Consider the following 26,192-nt stretch of genomic DNA (forward strand, 5'->3'; position numbering starts at 1 on the left):
TCTTTTGATCACAGCACATCCCATTTTGTTTGCGGGGCTTTTGATTCCTCCCCCGTGGGTCTGCAGCAGCCTAAGACTATTTAAGGGGTTGTGTGCACACCAATCAGGTGAGCACGATTGTATGTACTATTTCCCAAAACATCTCCCCCGATAAGACCCTATTGTGCTTTTTCTCCTACCTTGTAAGTATTACGAGATTAATTTGATAAATGAACATACTGTAAATAGTGATTAGCGAACATGCTCGGGTGACCTCCGAGTATTTCTTAGTGCTCGGAAATGTAGTTTTTATTGCCGCAGCTGAATGATTTACATCTTTTATCGAGCATACATGTAAGTACATGTGGGGATTCCCTAGCAACCAGGCAACCCCCACATGTACTTATGCTAACAGATGTAAATCATTCAGCTGCGGCAAGAAAAACTAAATTTCCGAGCACTAAAAAATACTTGTCTGACACCAGAGCGTGCTCGAGAAATCTCGAGTAACGAGTATATTCGCTCATTACTAATTGTAAAGTGAATGAACAAATGAGAAATCCAAATCCCCTCAGTGGCTGTTGATCATTACTTTAGCAGGAGGTTGTTCCCAACATCTTTGAGAACTGACCCCAGATCTCCCGTGTATGAGGCTTGTGCGGATCCTTCTGTCTCTTCATGTGATCCCCGACGGACTGGATGATGTGAGATCAGGGGTGTGAGGCCGGATCATCACCCCCAGGAAATCTTGTTCTTAATGACAGTGGCTGGATGTTTGGGGTCGTTATTTGGAGCCGATCAGACGCCTCCTGATGGAATTACATGATGGATAAGCATCTGTATTTGTCAGCACTGAGGACACCATTAATCCTGACCAAATCCCCAACTCCAGTTGTTGAGAGGCGCTCATTATTTTACGGCTATCCAACACGTCTCAATCTGCTTCCATTACAGCCATATATTTCACATTGCGACTCATCAGTCCAGAGTGGCTGCTGCCATTTTTTCTGCTCCCCAGTTCCTATGTTTTGGTGCATAGTTGAGTCTCTTGGCCTTGTTTCCATGTGAAAGGTCTGGGTTTTCCAGCTGCAATTATTCCATGAAGACCAATTTTTCTCCAAACAGTCATAGTTGGGTCCCTCTGGTCGATGCCAGTTCTGAGCTGATGGCACTGCTGGGCGTTTGCAGATATGAAGGGAAGTGATTATTGCGTCCTCCATCTCCACCAATGTTGACCGTTTTGTGGTGTTTCTACAAAAGACAATGTTAGCACAAAACCCTATGTAGGGAGAGATGTTACCCCAATCTTGATATAGAAGGAGTGCTAGCCTATTGGGACCCTTCCACAAACCACAGGCTGGTACCAAGATTTGGTACTACAAATAGTACATGGCAGCACCCGAGGACGACGGTTTTGTTGTTTTTATGCATTTTATAATATTGGTCTTTGTTAAAACTTAACTTTTAATGAATATATTTAAATCGTTTTATGTCCCAGTAGTTTCTACAAAACAGCGTGAACAGCACATCATGACACCCAGTCTGCTATGAAATCTCTTTAGAGACCTCGCTGCTGCAGTATAACTGCCTTGTGTCTTGTTGCTGTTCAGTCATGCCATTGTGATATGGAACCGTCTTCCACAACCTCACCTTTTTACCAGAGTGTGGCCATTTCAAGCCAGTTTATGCCTCCAACACAGCTGTTTCTGTTACCGTAATTCATGTGTTTCAACCTACTAATAATCCTGCTGCTCATTATTACCCAAGCAAAACCACAAAAGCAAATAAAATCCGGGAAAAAAATGGAGTGTATATATCACAATTTGAAGTAGACATTTGGAAATCATGAGAAAAACAGTACTTTAATATGAAATTAACAAATGGATGCCTTGTGTCAAACAGTGGGAAAAAAAAATGATTAACATCAATTCATATGAAAGTTTACTCAGGATAATCATATGCATACGTATTTCAGTCACCCCAACTATAACACAACCTGTCACACAATATGGCCATGAACTTGTATTGAACACATTTGGAAACCTGCAAGGTAAATGCAATGGAATCCCAATAAAAAAAAGCAATATAAAAATGAATAAATAAATAAGAATAATGAAGGGAAAAAAATATATAAATGAAAAAAATATTTGGTCACTTTTTCTATCATAAGATTCAGTCCCTCGGGGGCCAAAGTGCCGAGCTTAAATATCCAAAAGCTTTCTTTATTAGGCTACTAAAACGGTCTGACACAGTGTCGGGTATGTGGTCAATGATTGTTAGTTTCAGAGATTTTATATTTGTTTGGTGCATCATTAAAAAAAAATGCTTGGAGAGGCTATGCACAAGAAAGCCGTTTCTAATGTCCTGGCGATGTTTATTCAGCCTGGCGTGCACGGTTTGTATGGTGTGACCCACATATTGCAGACCGCAACCACATTCAATCAAGTATATCACATCGGTGGATTGGCAGTTAACATGTGAATTAATTCCAAAAATGGGGCCTGTTGTGTTAGATTTAAATTCCCGTGCCCCGTTCACAATAGAGGTACAACAGAGACACTTGACATTTCCACATGCGAAGCAGCCAGAGTTCAAGGGTATCTGGGGGCCTGGGTGAACCGGGCCTAGTACTAGGTGCAATATAGTTACGTAACATACGGTTCCTACAAAATATCGTTCTAGGGTGAGGAGGTATAGGTCTCGAAAGTACTGGGTCTCCTTTAACCCTGCTGTTCTGTTCGGTCTGGGGAGACCTATTTTGAACTTTGGTATTTTTTGGGGTGTTCAAGATGCGGTTCTGAAACTTGTGGTTGATTGACTTAAATGAGGATGGATGGTCGGCCACGGGTTTCAGAGCCGCATCTTGAATATTTTAAAGAATATTGAAGTTCCAAGTCGGTCATTTTTGACCAACAGAACAGCAGGGTTAAGGATAAGCCAGTACTTAGAGAAGCTTCTTAATCATTCCATGAGCTTGTTTGAAGGTAGTGATGAAACTCCACCTACCAAATGTGGAATAAATAAATGTCCACCTGATGAAGACTGTACTTCCAACGCGTTGCGGCTTAACCCCATTCTGGCGTCAGAGCTTCCTTTCGACGCTCCTTTGACAGAGTTTCACCCTTTTCCTGTTTCTGTCCGGAGGGGTTCGGCTGGAGCTGCGGGGGGGACTGTGCGCCCTCACTAGGGCTACCTATCCAGCGCTCCTAAAGAATCCGCCTTTTACTGACTTTATTGTAAAATGTTAGGCTCGGTGCTTTATACTGCAATGGTTGGGAAAATTTCACAAACCACAGGATCATGGATAGCAAAAGCTGCATCTATACAGGTGCTTCTCACTAAATTAGAATACCATCAAAAAGTTAATTTCAGTTCTTCAATACAAAAAGTGAATCTCATATATTCTATAGAGTCATTACACAGAGTGATCTATTTCATGTCTTTATTTCTGTTAATGATTATGGCTTACAACCAATGAAAACCCAAAAGTCATTATCTCCGTAAATTAGAATACTTTATAACACCAGCTTGAAAATGATTTTAAAATCCGAAATGTCCTACTGCAATGTACGTTCAGTAAATGAACTCAATGCTTGGTCGCGGCTCCTTTTGCATCAATTACATCAATTTTAACTTTCTACTTTAAAGCCCTTTTGAATAATGAAGATACAATTAGTCTCTAAAGATATGCACTGAGGCACTTTATTGTAGTATTTCAGTTTTAAGTGCTGGTCCACACATATATGTGACTTTTGCAATCCATGATCTTGTGGTTTGTGATATTTTCCCAACCTTTGCAGTATAATGCACTGAGCCTAACATTTTACAACAATAGTTGACGTGACAGAAATACTTCTGCATGATTATCCTGAGTATACTTTCATATGAATTGATGTCAATCATTTTTTCCCGCTGCATCTCCGCTGTTTGACACAAGACATCCATTTTTTTATTTTATATTAAAGTACTGTTTTTGTCATGATTTCAAAATAAATATGTGTCTACTTCAAATTGTGAGATATACTCCATTCTTTCCGGATTTTATCTGGTCTTGCACATGTTTTTCACGGAGTGTGATTTTTTTTTTTCGTGATAAGGTTTATATGGACTAGCATATTTTCTCATTATTCGGCTACTTTCACACTAGCGTTTTTTGCAATACGTCGCAATGCCTCGTTTATGGGAAAAAAGGCATCCTGCAAAGTTGTTTGCAGGATGCGTTTTTGCCCCATAGATTAACATTAGCGACGCTTTTCCACATGTCGCAACCGTCGTGCGACAGTTGCGCCGTGTTGTGGCGGACCGCCGGGAGCAAAAAACGTTAAATGTAACGTTTTTTGCTCCCGACGGACCGCTTTTTTCCGACCGCGCATGCGCGGCCGGAACTCCGCCCCCACCTCCCCGCACCTCACAATGGGGCAGCGGATGCACCGGAGAAATGCATCCGCTGCCTCCGTTGTGCAGCACAACAAACGCTAGCGTCGGAATCTCGGCCCGACGCATTGCGACGGGGAGATTCGGACGCTAGTGTGAAAGCAGCCTTACCTGTCTGTAGCATTGGGAGACTATATATTTGACTTTGTGCAATTATACCTACAAGAATTGATGCTGTTTTGAAGGAAAAGACCGGTCACCAAATATAATTTACTTTTCACTTTGAATTGATAAAAATTAATTTTTCTGTTGAAATCGTTTTTATTTTGTAGCATGTAGTGTTTTTTTAAACGCCTGCCTAAAACTTTTGCACAGTACTGTACATAGGAGAAAAAATAGTTGAGAATTCCATTACTTCTGTATTATACTCCAGAGCTGCGCTCACTAATGTCACGTTCTGCTGGGGACATTGAGTGGAGTCACAACCTCTCTGGATTGTACAATGGCAGCTATAACACAGAAGCAAAACGCTGCGGGCAGTGTGTATACATTCACACTATAAAATAGTCTGTCCTCAATTTCTGCTTTCTGACACTTATTTCACAGGTTTTCTTTTCTTTTTTTTGTGTGCCCTAAATGCCAGAGTCCAGACAATGTTACCGTCACTCATCGTCCTCAGAAGAGGAGTAACAACTTAATCCCAGGATCCCTTTGCTATCCCCTCCCCCAGCAGCTTGGTCCTCAGTTCTGTTCACCATGCTCTTCCCTGCAGTACTGTTTCCCTTTGGTTCCGTCTGCTTTGACAGTAGAATATCTTTCAGTTTATTGGCAGCGTCACCCCCTGTATTATAGGACGACCTCAGCCAGACGTCTTTGGGGTGAGAATTCGCATTGCTGAACTGTAAAGGCTTATCCTGACCTTGAGGATTAATATTAGTGAGATCCAGCACAGCGGCCTTGCATTCTTTGGTGCTACTCCCATCATCCTCCTCCTCAGGGTTACTGAGCTCTTCATTAATGTTATCGCATAGGACAGTTGAGAGCAGCGCGTCCCCGGGGCGTTCACCTATCAAAGAAAACATAGGTTATCAGCAGAAGTTTGAGACTTCAGTCCTGTGGGCAAAAAAAGGATTTTCTTTTATTTTGGACATTTTGTTTGCACTTTATTAAAAAAAAAAAAAAATTACTATTGGGGAAAGGGTTAAACAGTTTACGGAAGTTAAGCGCTCAGGGCATAAGCAATAATCTGAAAATCGTCACAAATTTCAAATTAAATATTGAGAATAACACAATAATGATTAACAGCTATCCCCCATTTCCAGGATCAGTAGGGGTCCGACCACTGGGACTTCCACCAATCCCCAGTGCTGCTCTATCTGTTCTCTACAGGACTCCTGGAGATGGCGGAGCAGAATGTTTGGCTTATCCAGCAGTTCCATAGACAATGAGGAACAGAGGTTCACATTTGCACCAACCACCCTATTCCAATGGGGAAGTGATCCGGAGCAGGGGGCTCTAATATGCCCCAACAGGGGCTACCACAGTTTTTCAACAATTGAAAGTAGAAAGTCTGGTTACTGATGCAGGAGCAGGAAGAGATGACTGCATGCATCAGCGCATTGTGGCAGAGCTGAAGGACGCCCCCGTATTATCGCTCATCTAAACCACCCCTGATACATTAGTACCTGCACCTGATTTCACCCATGAGGGCACCTTCCCGTCGACCGTCCTCTTCCTCGTGTATCCCCGCAGTTTCCATGGATGCTCCTTGCACGATGGATCCAGACGGCGTAACTTCCACAGATGGCTCTGATACTCTTTCTTCAGCACTTCGAGCTTCTCCTGGAATTCTGCAATCTTTCTGTCTGAATAGTGAATAAGCTGAGATTGCTGAAACAGAGGGGACAGTAATTTTGACGGTTTTAATTTCTTTTTTTTACTACGATTAATTTAATATTTTGTTAGATCAGATATTATGAATGAGACCAAATATGTGAGGTGGGGCGATTCAAATTTTTAAAACCCTTTTTCCCCCCCACAGTCTTCCAAGGGGACTTTAACCTACAATCGTCTGCACTCTATACTGCAATGCCATGGCACGCAACCCCCCCGCACTCCTTACACCCCACGTCCAGTGCCTCACCTCCAGGTAATACTCCATGTCACTCTTGATACTGGGGATCCACCGCCTGATGTCAGCCGCCGTGTGTAGCGCAGCCTGCAAAGGGGGAGAGTGGGTCAGAACACGGGAGAGAGGGAGGGGGCGAGGACCCAGAACACGGGAAGGGGGGGGGAGAGGGGGTCAGGACCTAGAACAGAGGGGGGTGAGGGAAGAGGGGGGTCAGGACCCAGAACAGAGGGGGAAGAGTGCGTGAGGACCCAGAACAGAGGGGGAAGAGTGCCTGAGGACCCAGAACAGAGGGGGAAGAGTGCGTGAGGACCCGGAACAGAGGGGGAAGAGTGCGTGAGGACCCAGAACAGAGGGAGGAGAGAGGGTGAGGACCCAGAACAGAGGGGGAAGAGTGCCTGAGGACCCAGAACAGAGGGGGAAGAGTGCGTGAGGACCCAGAACAGAGGGGGAAGAGTGCGTGAGGACCCAGAACAGAGGGGGAAGAGTGCGTGAGGACCCAGAACAGAGGGGGAAGAGTGCGTGAGGACCCAGAACAGAGGGGGAAGAGTGCCTGAGGACCCAGAACAGAGGGGGAAGAGTGCCTGAGGACCCAGAACAGAGGGGGAAGAGTGCGTGAGGACCCAGAACAGAGGGGGAAGAGTGCCTGAGGACCCAGAACAGAGGGGGAAGAGTGCGTGAGGACCCAGAACAGAGGGGGAAGAGTGCGTGAGGACCCAGAACAGAGGGGGAAGAGTGCGTGAGGACCCAGAACAGAGGGGGAAGAGTGCGTGAGGACCCAGAACAGAGGGGGAAGAGTGCGTGAGGACCCAGAACAGAGGGGGAAGAGTGCCTGAGGACCCAGAACAGAGGGGGAAGAGTGCGTGAGGACCCAGAACAGAGGGGGAAGAGTGCGTGAGGACCCAGAACAGAGGGGGAAGAGTGCGTGAGGACCCAGAACAGAGGGGGAAGAGTGCGTGAGGACCCAGGACAGAGGGGGAAGAGTGCGTGAGGACCCAGAACAGAGGGGGAAGAGTGCGTGAGGACCCAGAACAGAGGGGGAAGAGTGCGTGAGGACCCAGAACAGAGGGAGGAGAGAGGGTGAGGACCCAGAACAGAGGGAGGAGAGAGGGTGAGGACCCAGAACAGAGGGGGAAGAGTGCCTGAGGACCCAGAACAGAGGGGGAAGAGTGCCTGAGGACCCAGAACAGAGGGGGAAGAGTGCGTGAGGACCCAGAACAGAGGGGGAAGAGTGCGTGAGGACCCAGAACAGAGGGGGAAGAGTGCGTGAGGACCCAGGACAGAGGGGGAAGAGTGCGTGAGGACCCAGAACAGAGGGAGGAGAGAGGGTGAGGACCCAGAACAGAGGGGGAAGAGTGCGTGAGGACCCAGAACAGAGGGGGAAGAGTGCGTGAGGACCCAGAACAGAGGGGGAAGAGTGCGTGAGGACCCAGGACAGAGGGGGAAGAGTGCGTGAGGACCCAGAACAGAGGGAGGAGAGAGGGTGAGGACCCAGAACAGAGGGGGAAGAGTGCGTGAGGACCCAGAACAGAGGGGGAAGAGTGCGTGAGGACCCAGAACAGAGGGGGAAGAGTGCGTGAGGACCCAGAACAGAGGGGGAAGAGTGCGTGAGGACCCAGAACAGAGGGGGAAGAGTGCGTGAGGACCCAGAACAGAGGGGGAAGAGTGCGTGAGGACCCAGAACAGAGGGGGAAGAGTGCCTGAGGACCCAGAACAGAGGGGGAAGAGTGCCTGAGGACCCAGAACAGAGGGGGAAGAGTGCCTGAGGACCCAGAACAGAGGGGGAAGAGTGCGTGAGGACCCAGAACAGAGGGGGAAGAGTGCCTGAGGACCCAGAACAGAGGGGGAAGAGTGCCTGAGGACCCAGAACAGAGGGGGAAGAGTGCCTGAGGACCCAGAACAGAGGGGGAAGAGTGCCTGAGGACCCAGAACAGAGGGGGAAGAGTGCGTGAGGACCCAGAACAGAGGGGGAAGAGTGCGTGAGGACCCAGGACAGAGGGGGAAGAGTGCGTGAGGACCCAGAACAGAGGGAGGAGAGAGGGTGAGGACCCAGAACAGAGGGGGAAGAGTGCGTGAGGACCCAGAACAGAGGGGGAAGAGTGCGTGAGGACCCAGAACAGAGGGGGAAGAGTGCGTGAGGACCCAGGACAGAGGGGGAAGAGTGCGTGAGGACCCAGAACAGAGGGGGAAGAGTGCGTGAGGACCCAGAACAGAGGGGGAAGAGTGCGTGAGGACCCAGAACAGAGGGGGAAGAGTGCGTGAGGACCCAGAACAGAAGGGGAAGAGTGCGTGAGGACCCAGAACAGAGGGAGGAGAGAGGGTGAGGACCCAGAACAGAGGGAGGAGAGAGGGTGAGGACCCAGAACAGAGGGGGAAGAGTGCCTGAGGACCCAGAACAGAGGGGGAAGAGTGCGTGAGGACCCAGAACAGGGAGGAGAGAGGGTGAGGACCCAGAACAGAGGGGGAAGAGTGCGTGAGGACCCAGAACAGAGGGGGAAGAGTGCGTGAGGACCCAGAACAGAGGGGGAAGAGTGCGTGAGGACCCAGGACAGAGGGGGAAGAGTGCCTGAGGACCCAGAACAGAGGGGGAAGAGTGCCTGAGGACCCAGAACAGAGGGGGAAGAGTGCCTGAGGACCCAGAACAGAGGGGGAAGAGTGCGTGAGGACCCAGAACAGAGGGGGAAGAGTGCGTGAGGACCCAGGACAGAGGGGGAAGAGTGCGTGAGGACCCAGGACAGAGGGGGAAGAGTGCGTGAGGACCCAGAACAGAGGGAGGAGAGAGGGTGAGGACCCAGAACAGAGGGGGAAGAGTGCGTGAGGACCCAGAACAGAGGGGGAAGAGTGCGTGAGGACCCAGAACAGAGGGGGAAGAGTGCGTGAGGACCCAGGACAGAGGGGGAAGAGTGCGTGAGGACCCAGAACAGAGGGAGGAGAGAGGGTGAGGACCCAGAACAGAGGGGGAAGAGTGCGTGAGGACCCAGAACAGAGGGGGAAGAGTGCGTGAGGACCCAGAACAGAGGGGGAAGAGTGCGTGAGGACCCAGAACAGAGGGGGAAGAGTGCGTGAGGACCCAGAACAGAGGGGGAAGAGTGCGTGAGGACCCAGAACAGAGGGGGAAGAGTGCGTGAGGACCCAGAACAGAGGGGGAAGAGTGCGTGAGGACCCAGAACAGAGGGGGAAGAGTGCGTGAGGACCCAGAACAGAGGGAGGAGAGAGGGTGAGGACCCAGAACAGAGGGGGAAGAGTGCCTGAGGACCCAGAACAGAGGGGGAAGAGTGCGTGAGGACCCAGAACAGGGAGGAGAGAGGGTGAGGACCCAGAACAGAGGGGGAAGAGTGGGTGAGGACCCAGAACACGGGGGGAAAGAGGGGTCGGGAGCCTGAACACGGGGGTGGGGAGAGGGGGTCAGGACCCAGAACACGGGGGGGGGGGAGGGGGGTCAAGACCCAGAACAAGGGGGGGGAGGGGAAGAGGAGGCCAGGACCCAGAACACGGGGGGGGGAAGAGAGGGGGTTAGGACCTAGAACACGGGGAGGGGAGAGGGGGGGTGGAGGACCAAGAACACGGGGGGGAGAGGGGTGGAGGACCCAGAACAGAGGGGGGTGGGGAAGAGGGGGTCAGGACCCAGAACAGGGGGTGGGGGAAGAGGGGGTCAGGACCCAGAACACGGGAAGGGGGGGGGGGGAAGAGGGTCAGGACCCAGAACACGGGGGGGGAGGGGGGGAAAGGGGGGGTCAGGACCCAGAACACGGGGGGGGAAAGGGGGGCCAGGACCCAGAACACGGGGGGGAAAAGGGGGGCCAGGACCCAGAACACGGGGGGGAAAAGGGGGGCCAGGACCCAGAACACGGGGGGGAAAAGGGGGGCCAGGACCCAGAACACGGGGGGGAAAAGGGGGGCCAGGACCCAGAACACGGGGGGAGAGGGTCAGGACCCAGAACACGGGGGGGGGGTGGGTTTGGGGGGGGTGAAGAGGGGGTGAGGACCCAGAACACGGGGGGAGAGGGTCAGGACCCAGAACACGGGGGGGGGGGGGTGAAGAGGGGGTGAGGACCCAGAACACGGGGGGAGTGGGTCAGGACCCAGAACACGGGGGGGGGGGGGGGGGGACCCAGAACACGGGGGGAGAGGGTCAGGACCCAGAACACGGGGGGGGGAAGAGGGGGTGAGGACCCAGAACACGGGGGGAGAGGGTCAGGACCCAGAACACGGGGGGGGGGGGGGAAGAGGGGGTGAGGACCCAGAACACGGGGGGAGAGGGTCAGGACCCAGAACACGGGGGGAGAGGGTCAGGACCCAGAACACGGGGGGAGAGGGTCAGGACCCAGAACACGGGGGGAGAGGGTCAGGACCCAGAACACGGGGGGAGAGGGTCAGGACCCAGAACACGGGGGGAGAGGGTCAGGACCCAGAACACGGGGGGAGAGGGTCAGGACCCAGAACACGGGGGGAGAGGGTCAGGACCCAGAACACGGGGGGAGAGGGTCAGGACCCAGAACACGGGGGGAGAGGGTCAGGACCCAGAACACGGGGGGAGAGGGTCAGGACCCAGAACACGGGGGGAGAGAATCAGGACCCAGAACACGGGGGGAGGGGGGGTGGAAGAGGGTCAGGACCCAGAACACGGGGGGAGGGGGGGTGGAAGAGGGTCAGGACCCAGAACACGGGGGGGGGGGGGGGAGAGGGTCAGTACCCAGAACACGGGGGGGGGGGGAGAGGGTCAGGACCCAGAACACGGGGGGAGGGGGGGGGAAGAGGGGGTCAGGACCCAGAACACGGGGGGGGGGGGGGGAGAGGGTCAGGACCCAGAACACGGGGGGGGGGGGGAGAGGGTCAGGACCCAGAACACGGGGGGGGGGGGGGGGGGGGGTTGAAGGGCTCAGGACCCAGAACACGGGGGGGGGGGGGGGGCTCCTGGGAGATCACCGCCCTCCTCCCCGGCTGCACTCACCAGACGTGGCCGCTTCCCTGTCACATCCCGCACACGTCCCTCTGCAGAGAAAAAAAAAACAGGAGATGAAAGCGGTGACACCGGGGAGGGCGCACACATGGCGGCGGCCGCCTCCTCTCACCTGCCTTCTCCCTCTGCAGCCACAGGCGGTTCAGCCTCCCCTGCTGCTTCTCCTCGTTTCTCGCCATGTTTACATTTACTTCCGGTCAGCTGACACTACGGTCACGTGATGTGAGATGGGCGGATAGATAGTTGTCATACCGACAGAAAGCTTCTCTAGTCTCTCCACCAATAAGCAGTGAGGGGGTGGAGCTAAGTGTAAATCATGCGCATAAGGGGAGAGCGGTCACCTGATCAACTGGGAGGTGACAGTGTGCTGACTGCTAATGTATCATCATGGAGACGGACTTATCACCTCATACAGGACCACTACCCCCATCAGCTCATGTGTCCCCTCATCCAGGACCACTACCCCCATCAGCTCATGTGTCCCCTCATCCAGGACCACTACCCCCATCAGCTCATGTGTCCCCTCATACAGGACTACTACCCCATCAGCTCATGTGTCCCCTCATCCAGGACCACTACCCCATCAGCTCATGTGTCCCCTCATACAGGACCACTACCCCCATCAGCTCATGTGTCCCCTCATACAGGACCACTACCCCCATCAGCTCATGGATCCCCTCATACAGGACCACTACCCCCATCAGCTCATGTGTCCCCTCATACAGGACCACTACAAGACTCGCTACACTCATTAGGAGGGCGTTAAACTAGAAGAAGAGGGGACGGGAAGAAAAACATTAGACTCGAACAAAGACGACCCAGGAAAACATACTCAGAAGGGAGGTAAGAACATTTCTAAAACAATCCACAGCGAGGAGATTGGAACAAAACAAAATCCTCTAAACTGCATGCTCGCAAACGCCAGAAGCCTGACAAACAAGATGGAAGAACTAGAAGCATAAATATCTACAGGTAACTTTGACATAGTGGGAATAACCGAGACATGGTTAGATGAAAGCTATGACTGGGCAGTTAACTTACAGGGTTACAGTCTGTTTAGAAAGGATCGTAAAAATCGGAGAGGAGGAGGGGTTTGTCTCTATGTAAAGTCTTGTCTAAAGTCCACTTTAAGGGAGGATATTAGCGAAGGGAATGAGGATGTCGAGTCCATATGGGTCGAAATTCATGGAGGGAAAAATGGTAACAAAATTCTCATTGGGGTCTGTTACAAACCCCCAAATATAACAGAAACCATGGAAAGTCTACTTCTAAAGCAGATAGATGAATCTGCAACCCATAATGAGGTCCTGGTTATGGGGGACTTTAACTACCCGGATATTAACTGGGAAACAGAAACCTGTGAAACCCATAAAGGCAACAGGTTTCTGCTAATAACCAAGAAAAATTATCTTTCACAATTGGTGCAGAATCCAACCAGAGGAGCAGCACTTTTAGACCTAATACTATCTAATAGACCTGACAGAATAACAAATCTGCAGGTGGTCGGGCATCTAGGAAATAGCGACCACAATATTGTGCAGTTTCACCTGTCTTTCACTAGGGGGACTTGTCAGGGAGTCACAAAAACATTGAACTTTAGGAAGGCAAAGTTTGACCAGCTTAGAGATGCCCTTAATCTGGTAGACTGGGACAATATCCTCAGAAATGAGAATACAGATAATAAATGGGAAATGTTTAAGAACATCCTAAATAGGCAGTGTAAGCGGTTTATACCTTGTGGGAATAAAAGGACTAGAAATAGAAAAAACCCAATGTGGCTAAACAAAGAAGTAAGACAGGCAATTAACAGTAAAAAGAAAGCATTTGCACTACTAAAGCAGGATGGCACCATTGAAGCTCTAAAAAACTATAGGGAGAAAAATACTTTATCTAAAAAACTAATTAAAGCTGCCAAAAAGGAAACAGAGAAGCACATTGCTAAGGAGAGTAAAACTAATCCCAAACTGTTCTTCAACTATATTAATAGTAAAAGAATAAAAACTGAAAATGTAGGCCCCTTAAAAAATAGAGAGGAAAGAATGGTTGTAGATGACGAGGAAAAAGCTAACATATTAAACACCTTCTTCTCCACGGTATTCACGGTGGAAAATGAAATGCTAGGTGAAATCCCAAGAAACAATGAAAACCCTATATTAAGGGTCACCAATCTAACCCAAGAAGAGGTGCGAAACCGGCTAAATAAGATTAAAATAGATAAATCTCCGGGTCCGGATGGCATACACCCACGAGTACTAAGAGAACTAAGTAATGTAATAGATAAACCATTATTTCTTATTTTTAGGGACTCTATAGCGACAGGGTCTGTTCCGCAGGATTGGCGCATAGCAAATGTGGTGCCAATATTCAAAAAGGGCTCTAAAAGTGAACCTGGAAATTATAGGCCAGTAAGTCTAACCTCTATTGTTGGTAAAATATTTGAAGGGTTTCTGAGGGATGTTATTCTGGATTATCTCAATGAGAATAACTGTTTAACTCCATATCAGCATGGGTTTATGAGAAATCGCTCCTGTCAAACCAATCTAATCAGTTTTTATGAAGAGGTAAGCTATAGGCTGGACCACGGTGAGTCATTGGACGTGGTATATCTCGATTTTTCCAAAGCGTTTGATACCATGCCGCACAAGAGGTTGGTACACAAAATGAGAATGCTTGGTCTGGGGGAAAATGTGTGTAAATGGGTTAGTAACTGGCTTAGTGATAGAAAGCAGAGGGTGGTTATAAATGGTATAGTCTCTAACTGGGTCGCTGTGACCAGCGGGGTACCGCAGGGGTCAGTATTGGGACCTGTTCTCTTCAACATATTCATTAATGATCTGGTAGAAGGTTTACACAGTAAAATATCGATATTTGCAGATGATACAAAACTATGTAAAGCAGTTAATACAAGAGAAGATAGTATTCTGCTACAGATGGATCTGGATAAGTTGGAAACTTGGGCTGAAAGGTGGCAGATGAGGTTTAATAATGATAAATGTAAGGTTATACACATGGGAAGAGGGAATCAATATCACCATTACACACTGAACGGGAAACCACTGGGTAAATCTGACAGGGAGAAGGACTTGGGGATCCTAGTTAATGATAAACTTACCTGGAGCAGCCAGTGCCAGGCAGCAGCTGCCAAGGCAAACAGGATCATGGGGTGCATTAAAAGAGGTCTGGATACACATGATGAGAGCATTATACTGCCTCTGTACAAATCCCTAGTTAGACCGCACATGGAGTACTGTGTCCAGTTTTGGGCACCGGTGCTCAGGAAGGATATAATGGAACTAGAGAGAGTACAAAGGAGGGCAACAAAATTAATAAAGGGGATGGGAGAACTACAATACCCAGATAGATTAGCGAAATTAGGATTATTTAGTCTAGAAAAAAGACGACTGAGGGGCGATCTAATAACCATGTATAAGTATATAAGGGGACAATACAAATATCTCGCTGAGGATCTGTTTATACCAAGGAAGGTGACGGGCACAAGGGGGCATTCTTTGCGTCTGGAGGAGAGAAGGTTTTTCCACCAACATAGAAGAGGATTCTTTACTGTTAGGGCAGTGAGAATCTGGAATTGCTTGCCTGAGGAGGTGGTGATGGCGAACTCAGTCGAGGGGTTCAAGAGAGGCCTGGATGTCTTCCTGGAGCAGAACAATATTGTATCATACAATTATTAGGTTCTGTAGAAGGACGTAGATCTGGGGATTTATTATGATGGAATATAGGCTGAACTGGATGGACAAATGTCTTTTTTCGGCCTTAATAACTATGTTACTATGTTACTATGTTACCCCATCAGCTCATGTGTCCCCTCATACAGGATCACTACCCCCATCAGCTCATGTGTCCCCACATACAGGACCACTACCCTCATCAGCTCATGTGTCCCCTCATACAGGACCACTACCCCCATCAGCTCATGTGTCCCCTCATCCAGGACCACTACCCCCATCAGCTCATGTGTCCCCTCATCCAGGACCACTACCCCCATCAGCTCATGTGTCCCCTCATCCAGGACCACTACCCCCATCAGCTCATGTGTCCCCTCATCCAGGACCACTACCCCCATCAGCTCATGTGTCCCCTCATCCAGGACCACTACCCCCATCAGCTCATGTGTCCCCTCATCCAGGACCACTACCCCCATCAGCTCATGTGTCCCCTCATCCAGGACCACTACACCCATCAGCTCATGTGTCCCCTCATACAGGACCACTACCCCCATCAGCTCATGTGTCCCCTCATCCAGGACCACTACACCCATCAGCTCATGTGTCCCCTCATACAGGACCACTACCCCCATCAGCTCATGTGTCCCCTCATACAGGACCACTACCCCCATCAGCTCATGTGTCCCCTCATCCAGGACCACTACCCCCATCAGCTCATGTGTCCCCTCATACAGGACCACTACCCCCATCAGCTCATGTGTCCCCTCATACAGGACCACTACCCCCATCAGCTCATGTGTCCCCTCATACAGGACCACTACCCCCATCAGCTCATGTGTCCCCTCATACAGGACCACTACCCCCATCAGCTCATGTGTCCCCTCATACAGGACCACTACCCCCATCAGCTCATGTGTCCCCTCATACAGGACCACTACCCCCATCAGCTCATGTGTCCCCTCATACAGGACCACTACCCCCATCAGCTCATGTGTCCCCTCATCCAGGACCACTACACCCATCAGCTCATGTGTCCCCTCATACAGGACCACTACCCCCATCAGCTCATGTGTCCCCTCATACAGGACCACTACCCCCAACAGCTCATGTGTCCCCTCATCCAGGACCACTACCCCCATCAGCTCATGTGTTCCCTCATACAGGACCACTACCCCCATCAGCTCATGTGTCCCCTCATACAGGACCACTACCCCCATCAGCTCATGTGTCCCCTCATCCAGGACCACTACCCCCATCAGCTCATGTGTCCCCTCATACAGGACCACTACCCCCATCAGCTCATGTGTCCCCTCATACAGGACCACTACCCCCATCAGCTCATGTGTCCCCTCATCCAGGACCACTACACCCATCAGCTCATGTGTCCCCTCATACAGGACCACTACCCCCATCAGCTCATGTGTCCCCTCATACAGGACCACTACCCCCATCAGCTCATGTGTCCCCTCATACAGGACCACTACACCCATCAGCTCATGTGTTCCCTCATACAGGACCACTACCCCCATCAGCTCATGTGTCCCCTCATACAGGACCACTACACCCATCAGCTCATGTGTCCCCTCATACAGGACCACTACCCCCATCAGCTCATGTGTCCCCTCATACAGGACCACTACCCCATCAGCTCATGTGTCCCCTCATACAGGACCACTACCCCCATCAGCTCATGTGTTCCCTCATACAGGACCACTACCCCCATCAGCTCATGTGTCCCCTCATACAGGACCACTACACCCATCAGCTCATGTGTCCCCTCATACAGGACCACTACCCCCATCAGCTCATGTGTCCCCTCATACAGGACCACTACACCCATCAGCTCATGTGTTCCCTCATACAGGACCACTACCCCCATCAGCTCATGTGTCCCCTCATCCAGGACCACTACCCCCATCAGCTCATGTGTCCCCTCATACAGGACCACTACCCCATCAGCTCATGTGTCCCCTCATACAGGACCACTACCCCCATCAGCTCATGTGTCCCCTCATACAGGACTACTATCCCATCAGCTCATGTGTCCCCTCATCCAGGACCACTACCCCCATCAGCTCATGTGTCCCCTCATCCAGGACCACTACCCCATCAGCTCATGTGTCCCCTCATACAGGACCACTACACCCATCAGCTCATGTGTCCCCTCATACAGGACCACTACCCCCATCAGCTCATGTGTTCCCTCATACAGGACCACTACCCCCATCAGCTCATGTGTCCCCTCATACAGGACCACTACACCCATCAGCTCATGTGTTCCCTCATACAGGACCACTACCCCCATCAGCTCATGTGTCCCCTCATACAGGACCACTACACCCATCAGCTCATGTGTCCCCTCATACAGGACCACTACCCCATCAGCTCATGTGTCCCCTCATACAGGACCACTACCCCCATCAGCTCATGTGTTCCCTCATACAGGACCACTACCCCCATCAGCTCATGTGTCCCCTCATACAGGACCACTACCCCCATCAGCTCATGTGTCCCCACATACAGGACCACTACCCCCATCAGCTCATGTGTACCCTCATACAGGACCACTACCCCCATCAGCTCATGTGTCCCCTCATACAGGACCACTACCCCATCAGCTCATGTGTCCCCTCATCCAGGACCACTACACCCATCAGCTCATGTGTCCCCTCATACAGGAGACACGAACAGACGGTCGGACATTCTTCTTCATGATTTTTTGCTAGACAGCAGAATTCATGGTTCAATTTATCTCAGCAAATATTCCAGGTCCTGAAGCAGCAAAACAGCCCAGACCATCACACTACTACCACCATATTTTACTGTTGGTATGATGTTCCTTTTCTGAAATGCTGTGTTATCTCCACGCCAGATGTAATTGGATAATCTCTTTCCACACTTTAGGCCGGAGTCACACTATAGCGAGAGATGGCCGAGTCTCGAAGGTTAGAACCAAGCTCTGGCACCGGTACTCCGGAGCGGAGCGTGCGGCTCCATGTATTGCTGTGCGGCTGCACGCTCCGCTCCGGAGTACTGGTGCCAGAGCTTGGTTCTAACCTGCGAGACTCGGCTGTATCTCGCTGTGTGTGACTCCGGCCATACTGCTCGGGTTTGCCCATCTCTAGTCCTGGGATAAAAATCCCACCAAGGACAACATCTGCAATGAGTTTTTGCTGGGTTTCCTCTCCAGTTTCCTCTCACACTCCAAAGACTTACTGATAGGGAATGTAGATTGTGAGCCCCAATGGGGACAGAGATGACAATGTCTGTATAGCGCTGTGGAATTAATGGCGCTATATAAATAAGTGAGTAAAATAGTAATAAATTACCTCTCTGCTGAAGGTAATAAAGTAGAATGTCCGTGTAACCCAAACAGAGGCATCATGAAATAATAACCTCCAGCCTCTAACACAGTGACGTCAAACCCCTGGAATAGAGGCCCCCACAGCCTCCAGTACAGAGTCATCATGGCCATTGGGGGCACTGGCAGAAGAGACCCCTGTGCAGGAACAGTATATGGGCCTTTTACAGACCAATAGCTCCTGATAATGCACAATCCCTCCTGCTTTGGAGGTGGTAGTGGCCCCTGTGCGGCCCCTGATCATGGCCCCCAGCTCCACTTGTACTAGCCTGCCTGTTTTTTCTTTCCTCCGGACCCTGCAGATGTCTCTGCTCTCATAGGACGAGGTCGGTCGTTCCTCTCCCATAGTTTCCCTACAGAAATCTGAGGCTTTATCCCTGCACCGCAGATTCACACAAGTGCCCCCCATCGTCATTTGTTGGGGGCTCGTCTTTAGCAGAAATATCATCACAGCAGATTTTCTTTTCACCACACGGCCATAAATCTGCATGGAAACTTTTTCAGGGGATGTGGATTTCATTGGGTTTTAGGGACCAAATCGGTAAGAAATGTGACATGGAAGGGGATCGTTCTGCCCCCAGCCTGAAATCCGAACATTCCGAGAGTTTGTTCCAATTGTATCCGGTCAGGACAATCATAGATGAGCGGCATCAATGCACGATGCCATAGCAGTGCCGGTGTCCACTATGCTGCCACTTCCTGCAGCTCTCACCTTTATCTGTCATCCTACTTGATCTCATCATTCATCCACTGTCTTCCGCTACTCGAATATCCTTCTATGTATAGGGATCCAAGAAGTATCGCTTCTCCTTGCCGAGAGTGACATGTTCAGCCTGTCTAGGTGAGGAGACTTAAAGCCGCATTCTCCGCAAGGAGAAACGATACTTCTTGGATCCCGGTCAGACGCCTCTCACACAGCCAAACCAGATCTCACACTTTGCACTGACGAGGGGCAGCCCCAAAACACAGTGTCTGCAAATTAAGATTCTGGTTTGGCTTTTATCCTAAGTCTTGTGACAAGGCTCGTTAAAGGGTCGACATTGACTGTTAAGATTGCTACTCCCAATAGGTGGCACTAGAGTTCTCTTCCTCTCTGAAGAGACAACATCTATGTATAGCTAAGTGAGCACTGTACAATATATAAATTATATATATATATATATATATATATGCTAAACTACACATATAGGCAACATAAGAAATCAATTACACAATGTTTACAATAATAGAACTTTAATATACTGTACATATAATAATCGCTGTAAACACATCTGCCCTACACCAGCACATGTAATAACTTGTCCTGACCTGCAGGTGTCACTATCACCATTGTATTATAGTGAACAATGTAGGAAATGCCAATAGCAACAGTGACCCCTGCTGGCCGTAGACAGGTACTGATCATTGTATAAAGAAGCCATAAATAAAAGTGTAAGCTTTTTTTTAGTTATTTTATCAGTTTCTTAGTGACTTTTTTGCTCAGCGTGGAATATTCTGGAAGCAGACATTTTAACAAAATACTGTGGATAAATAAACAGTCAGCACTCCAAGAGTCGCTTCCACCACTCCAGTATTGTAATTCGAGAAAATACTGATGTAATTATGGTTCTTTTATATCTTAAGGTTTTGGTTTTTTAATGTTAAAAATAAAGCTATATATTTTTGCTTTTCATTTTTTATTACATTTTTTGTTACAATCTTATTACCCTAGCTCTGTCTGTAACCTTAGCCATGACTCTATCCCTAGCTTGAACGCGATCCCAAGTCCTAAACCAAACGCTAACCTGATCCGTGATCCTTGTTAGGCCGCCGTCACACGATCAGTATTTGGTCAGTATTTTACATCAGTATTTGTAGCCAAAACCAGGAGTGGAACAATTAGAGGAAAAGTATAATAGAAACATATGCACCACTTCTGCATTTATCACCCACTCCTGGTTTTGGCTACAAATACTGATGTAAAATACTGACCAAATACTGATAGTGTGACGGCAGCCTTAGGGTTAGAAAAAGCCTAAAAATATAAAAACAGCTCTTAGTAAAGGATGAAGAAATGAATGAATCATGCGCGCTGCACAGAAATTAATACTAATTTCACCCATTATCTGCTCCGCTTCTTGTGTAGTACGCTGTAAACTAGATGAGTTTCTTACAGGCTGCTGTGCTCTGCATAGGCAGCAACTGAGAAGGCAAATCTCAATTCACTGTACTCTGTCATTTTAAGTCATTGGGTCCATGCAGAGCGCAGAAGATGATGACAAAGACATCTCACCTGCTGAGCTCTGCTGAAGCAGCGTTGGGTGCGCACTTACTGTGGCGCTCAAAGAAGAAGCGCCACTTGCAAGCAGTGATCATTTGATAATGTGGCCAGAAATATTATTGGTGGAACCTGTGCAGCCACAAGGGTCAGTATTTTACATCAGTATTTGTAGCCAAAACCAGGAGTGGGTGATAAATGCAGAAGTGGTGCATATGTTTCTATTATGGGCAGCACGGTGGCGCAGCGGTTAGCACTACAGCCTTGCAGCGCTGGGGTCCTGGGTTCTAATCCCACCCAGGACAACATCTGCAAAGAGTTTGTATGTTCTCTCCGTGTTTGCGTGGGTTTCCTCCGGGTTCTCCGGTTTCCTCCCACACTCCAAAGACATACTGATAGGAATTCTAGATTGTGAGCCCCATCGGGGACAGTGATGACAATGTGTGCAAACTGTAAAGCGCTGCAGAATATGTTAGCGCTATATAAAGATTATTATTATTATACTTTTCCTCTAATTGTTCCACTCCTGGTTTGGCTAAAAATACTGATGTAAAATACTGACCAAATACTGCTAGTGTGAACGTGGCCTAATTCTGGTACACAGTGATTTTGGTGCCAATGATGTCTGAGCGGTTTTATATTAAGTTTATTGCGCTGATTAGGAATATGACTTCGGTTTTGTCAGATTGGCTCTAGTTTCTGAGATATTTATTAGTTAATAATTACAGAAGAATTCTGGCTTCAAAAAGTGGCTTTTCTAGCATTGTAAGCCTAAAAAACTGAAATACAAAATATTTATATGGGATATTTCATTATCATTACCTAAGACACTGATAACGAGTCAAAAGACCCAAAGCTGGTGCATTTATCACACACAAGTGGCACTAGGGGAAAGCATTATTCTCATTGATGAATTCTCTCAAAAACTAGAACCAATTCAGCAAATGTAATGGGATTTTTTAATTCAGCAGCCTCAAGATACACTAATTACATAAAAAAAAAAACCAGGGCTGCTGTACGGCTGCATTCCCCTGCAGAGCTGCGCTCCGGCCTCCTACTGTGCAGGGAGCTGCATTGACTTGAATGTAGTTTTGCTGTAGTTCTGCTGCGCGGCGCGCGGTCACAGCACCATCATGCATGGAAAATAAAACCACTAAGAGGAATAAACTATCAAACCAATCTATTGTCCTGTTAGTTTGCTACAATGTATCAGTGCAGGTAAAATGTATTTGTCCACAGCTATAAACTCACAGGTGTTTTCTACGATTCTTTCAAGTCTATGCAAGTGAATTATTAGGTCCCTATAGGTTTTCATCTTGTAAATGTCACTCACTGACACCAAGCGATGACCTGGAATACATCGAACAACTGAAACAAAGCACATGAGAAAGTTGGGGTGATTTTTATGATTACGTATTATTTGCAGAGGACAATAAGGTCCCTTTAAATGTCCCTTTAAATGTAGCAGCCGGAGTCCCCGCGTCCTCACTTCTTCACTTGTGATAATTAAAAAAAAAAATTCTATTTAATTATCAACATTTTCTTTTTCAGGAGTGTCGCCACCTGCTGGTGACTGTCGGTAGTTCCAGCTTCTGCCACCTGTAGTGGGGTCTTCTTCAGACTGTTGGTGGCCTGTAAATTGGCTTTTTGGCCTTGGCTCCAGCCCACAAGGGTCTGCACAGAGCTCAGGTGCCCGGATTTGCAAGCACAGTGCAGCGGGGTGTCACGGTTATTATCCAGGGGGTCTATGGCCGCCCCATTGGTTAACAGCAACTGGATGATGTCGCTATGTCCGTGTTCGGCCGCGAGGTGCAGGGGCGTTTTTCTCCAGACATTTTTATCTTCTAGGTTTTTATTTTTTCCAGCTTTCAGCAAAGATTTGACAATGTCCATGTTGCCGGAGATGGTGGCATAGTGGATTGGGGTGCAGCCGTCCATGTCCTTCGGGCCGTACCGGGCCTGGCTATTGAGCAAGGCGGCCACAACCTCAGCGCTTCCTCCAGCTGCAGCAATGTGAAGTGGGCTCTTCTTTTCCTTATCTGAGATATTGGGGTCTGCCTTATTATTGAGGAGTAACTGCACCAGAGCAAGCCCCCCCACTTCTGCCGCCATATGTAACGGTGTCCTCGCCTGCTTGTCTTTGGCGTTTACGTTGGCTTTGTGTTCTATGAGATTCTGGGCAACGTCCACATTGTTCCTCTGGCTGGCAAGATGCAATGGAGTCACTGCTTCCTTGGTGACGGCGTTCACATTGGCACTGGCTGAAAGTAAAATGTCACACAGGTCCGGTCTGTTATGGTAGGCCGCCACGTGAAGAGGAGTTTGGTCTCCGGGACCCGTAATATTAACATTAATCCCCTTCCGGAGCAACAGTTTCATGGTGGAAACATCTCCCCCTTGAACAGACAGATGCAAAGCCGTGCTCAGATTTGGCGTCCGATCCTCTATGTGCGCCCCTTTCTCGATAAGCGCCTGTGCCGCCTCCGGTTTACCCAGCTCAGCCGCCAGCAGTAGAGGCGTATACTGGATATCATTCCTTGCGTTCACGTCCGTGCCTTTGTCAATCAAAGCTTTGATTATTCCAAAAAGGTTCAGCTTGACGGCTTTAAACATAGCAGAGATCATGGTGTCGGGGGAGAGCCCCTTGGAATATTGTAGGAGGAGGCCAAAAATGTATTCGTTATTGGTACTGAAGGCCACATCGATAATGCTGGGGTCAATAGTGGCGCCAGCCTCCAGTAACACTTTGACGGTAGCTTGGTGCCCGCCGGACACTGCATGGTATAGGGCGGTTTGCTTCTTCTCATCCGTACTATCCACATTGGCGCCGTTCTTCAGAAGAATCTCCACCAGACGACTATTATCCTTGGCGGCCTCCAGGTGTAAAAAGTTGGACCTATTTTTGTAGAGTTTTTCTTCTTCCTGAAGGAAGAGTTTTACCAGATGGTGGTGGTTGTTCTGAGCTGCTAAGTGTAGAGGAGAATGAGAGTCATTATCCAGGGAGTATATGTTAGCCCCAGCTCGAAGTAAAACCCTTGCAGCCTCCACGTGGCCATTCTCAGCTGCTCGGTGCAGCGGCGTCCTCCGTTTTTTATCCTTGGCGTCTACTTTAGCTCCTTTCGAAAGCAAGAATTCGATGACGGGGACATGTCCATTAGAAGCAGCTACATGTAACAGAGTTTCTCCTGAGGAATTTACAACATTCACATCAGAATTCTTGAGAATTGACTCCAACAAGGAGAGGTCACCTTTCATGACCGCATCAAAGACGCCATCAGATGACTGAACCACCTTCTGTCTTGGAGTCTCCGGTTTAGGTCTCTTCTTCTCCTTGACTTGGACACTCGTTTTTTGAGTTTCCTTTTTAACCTTCTTCGGCAAATTCTCCTTACGGGGAATTTTTTCTGGTGGTTCAAGGATGGGAGCTTGATTGTCCTCCTTATCCCTCTCCAACAAATATCCCACCAGTTGCCTTCTCCCATCTTTAACCGAGTTATTGACATGATTGACGTAACTTCTAACACTGTTGTATAAGCTGGGCTCCATCTGCTTGAGACAGGGGTAGAAGAAGAGGCGACAGGCTCTCTCACCTTTAGACAACAAGATGTCCACCAGCCGGGAATTCTTCTCCGTCCTTGTCCTGTAGTAAGACATCACCATTTTCTTATCCGTAGAGAAGATCCCATGTTCTACCAGAAGGTTAATGAGCTCTTCTGGATTTTTGATGCCTTCTATGAGTTCACCTTTCATGGTCTTGAGCACATCTATAGCATATGGGTTCATAAACTGTCCTTGGGGAGTAATAGGTGGGAACAGCACAGAACTTGCCGCACTCATGGTTCCGAGGTTCCAGAATCCTCAGGATTTGGTTATAGGACCTGGAGCAGCGTCATGGTTCAAGGCGCCATCGTAGTAAATCCCAGCTCCTTGTAAGAAGCAGCAGATCCTCAGCAATCATATCACACACACTGCCCCGGAGTCCTATGTCGGACAAGTCGCCTTCTGTTTGCGCTGGGTAGGAAGTAAAGCAGTTTGTCCGGATTAACAAACAAGTCAATAATAGCTTAGCGACTGTTGCTGCGAATACAACAACTGAAAAAGTACAATGCAAATGGGTGATCTGTGTACAAAAGTGACGGGGACCAAAGCCGCTGATGAAATATATGGGAACGAGGAAGACAATGCACTTGGTAAAGAGAGAGTCAAGTGACAGAGCAAAGACGGGTGTAATGGAACAAGCCACAGGAATGAGGATAATGCAAAAATCAACAACAGGAAAAACGGCCATAAAATTACACTTTTCTATATTGAGCAGCACTGGATACTTTTCTATATTGAGCAGCACTGGATACTTTTCTATATTCAGCAGCACTGGATACTTTTCTATATTGAGCAGCACTGGATACTTTTCTATATTGAGCAGCACTGGATACTTTTCTATATTGAGCAGCACTGGATACTTTTCTATATTGAGCAGCACTGGATACTTTTCTATATTCAGCAGCACTGGATACTTTTCTATATTGAGCAGCACTGGATACTTTTCTATATTCAGCAGCACTGGATACTTTTATATATTCAGCAGCACCGGATACTTTTCTATATTCAGCAGCACCGGATACTTTTATATATTCAGCAGCACTGGATACTTTTCTATATTCAGCAGCACTGGATACTTTTCTATATTCAGCAGCACCGGATACTTTTATATATTCAGCAGCACCGGATACTTTTATATATTCAGCAGCACCGGATACTTTTATATATTCAGCAGCACCGGATACTTTTCTATATTGAGCAGCACTGGATACTTTTCTATAATGAGCAGCACTGGATACTTTTCTATAATGAGCAGCACTGGATACTTTTCTATATTCAGCAGCACTGGATACTTTTCTATATTGAGCAGCACTGGATACTTTTCTATATTCAGCAGCACTGGATACTTTTCTATATTCAGCAGCACTGGATACTTTTCTATATTGAGCAGCACTGGATACTTTTCTATATTCAGCAGCACTGGATACTTTTCTATATTGAGCAGCACTGGATACTTTTCTATAATGAGCAGCACTGGATACTTTTATATATTGAGCAGCACTGGATACTTTTCTATATTGAGCAGCACTGGATACTTTTCAATATTCAGCAGCACTGGATACTTTTCTATATTGAGCAGCACTGGATACTTTTCTATAATGAGCAGCACTGGATACTTTTATATATTGAGCAGCACTGGATACTTTTATATATTGAGCAGCACTGGATACTTTTCTATATTCAGCAGCACTGGATACTTTTCTATATTCAGCAGCACTGGATACTTTTCTATATTGAGCAGCACTGGATACTTTTCTATAATGAGCAGCACTGGATACTTTTATATATTGAGCAGCACTGGATACTTTTCTATATTGAGCAGCACTGGATACTTTTCAATATTCAGCAGC

The 26,192-nt window shown here is 48.5% G+C and overlaps 2 protein-coding genes across 3 annotated transcripts; both read right to left on the reverse strand.

The window, feature by feature from the left end:
• Positions 1 to 4,654: 4,654 nt before the first annotated feature.
• LOC138648401 (uncharacterized) lies at positions 4,655 to 11,687 on the reverse strand. Of its 2 annotated transcripts, none has more exons than XM_069738112.1 (5): positions 11,554 to 11,687; positions 11,433 to 11,473; positions 6,497 to 6,571; positions 6,045 to 6,243; positions 4,655 to 5,419 (listed from the first exon to the last, which is right to left on the reverse strand). In XM_069738112.1, the coding sequence occupies exons 1-5, from the start codon at positions 11,618 to 11,620 to the stop codon at positions 5,016 to 5,018; spliced, it is 786 nt and encodes a 261-aa protein (XP_069594213.1). In that variant the 5' UTR covers positions 11,621 to 11,687; the 3' UTR covers positions 4,655 to 5,015. The 2 variants fall into 2 exon arrangements, with proteins under 2 accessions (XP_069594213.1, XP_069594212.1); XM_069738111.1 differs by having other exon boundaries at positions 6,039 to 6,243.
• A 9,989-nt stretch (positions 11,688 to 21,676) lies between these two features.
• Positions 21,677 to 24,715, reverse strand: LOC138648402 (CARD- and ANK-domain containing inflammasome adapter protein-like). The gene has a single exon (XM_069738114.1). The coding sequence runs from the start codon at positions 24,577 to 24,579 to the stop codon at positions 22,264 to 22,266; it is 2,316 nt and encodes a 771-aa protein (XP_069594215.1). The 5' UTR covers positions 24,580 to 24,715; the 3' UTR covers positions 21,677 to 22,263.
• Between the last annotated feature and the right edge of the window lie 1,477 nt (positions 24,716 to 26,192).

This window comes from Ranitomeya imitator, chromosome 8, assembly GCF_032444005.1.
Source record: "Ranitomeya imitator isolate aRanImi1 chromosome 8, aRanImi1.pri, whole genome shotgun sequence".
In the NCBI taxonomy this organism is placed as follows: domain Eukaryota; kingdom Metazoa; phylum Chordata; class Amphibia; order Anura; family Dendrobatidae; genus Ranitomeya; species Ranitomeya imitator.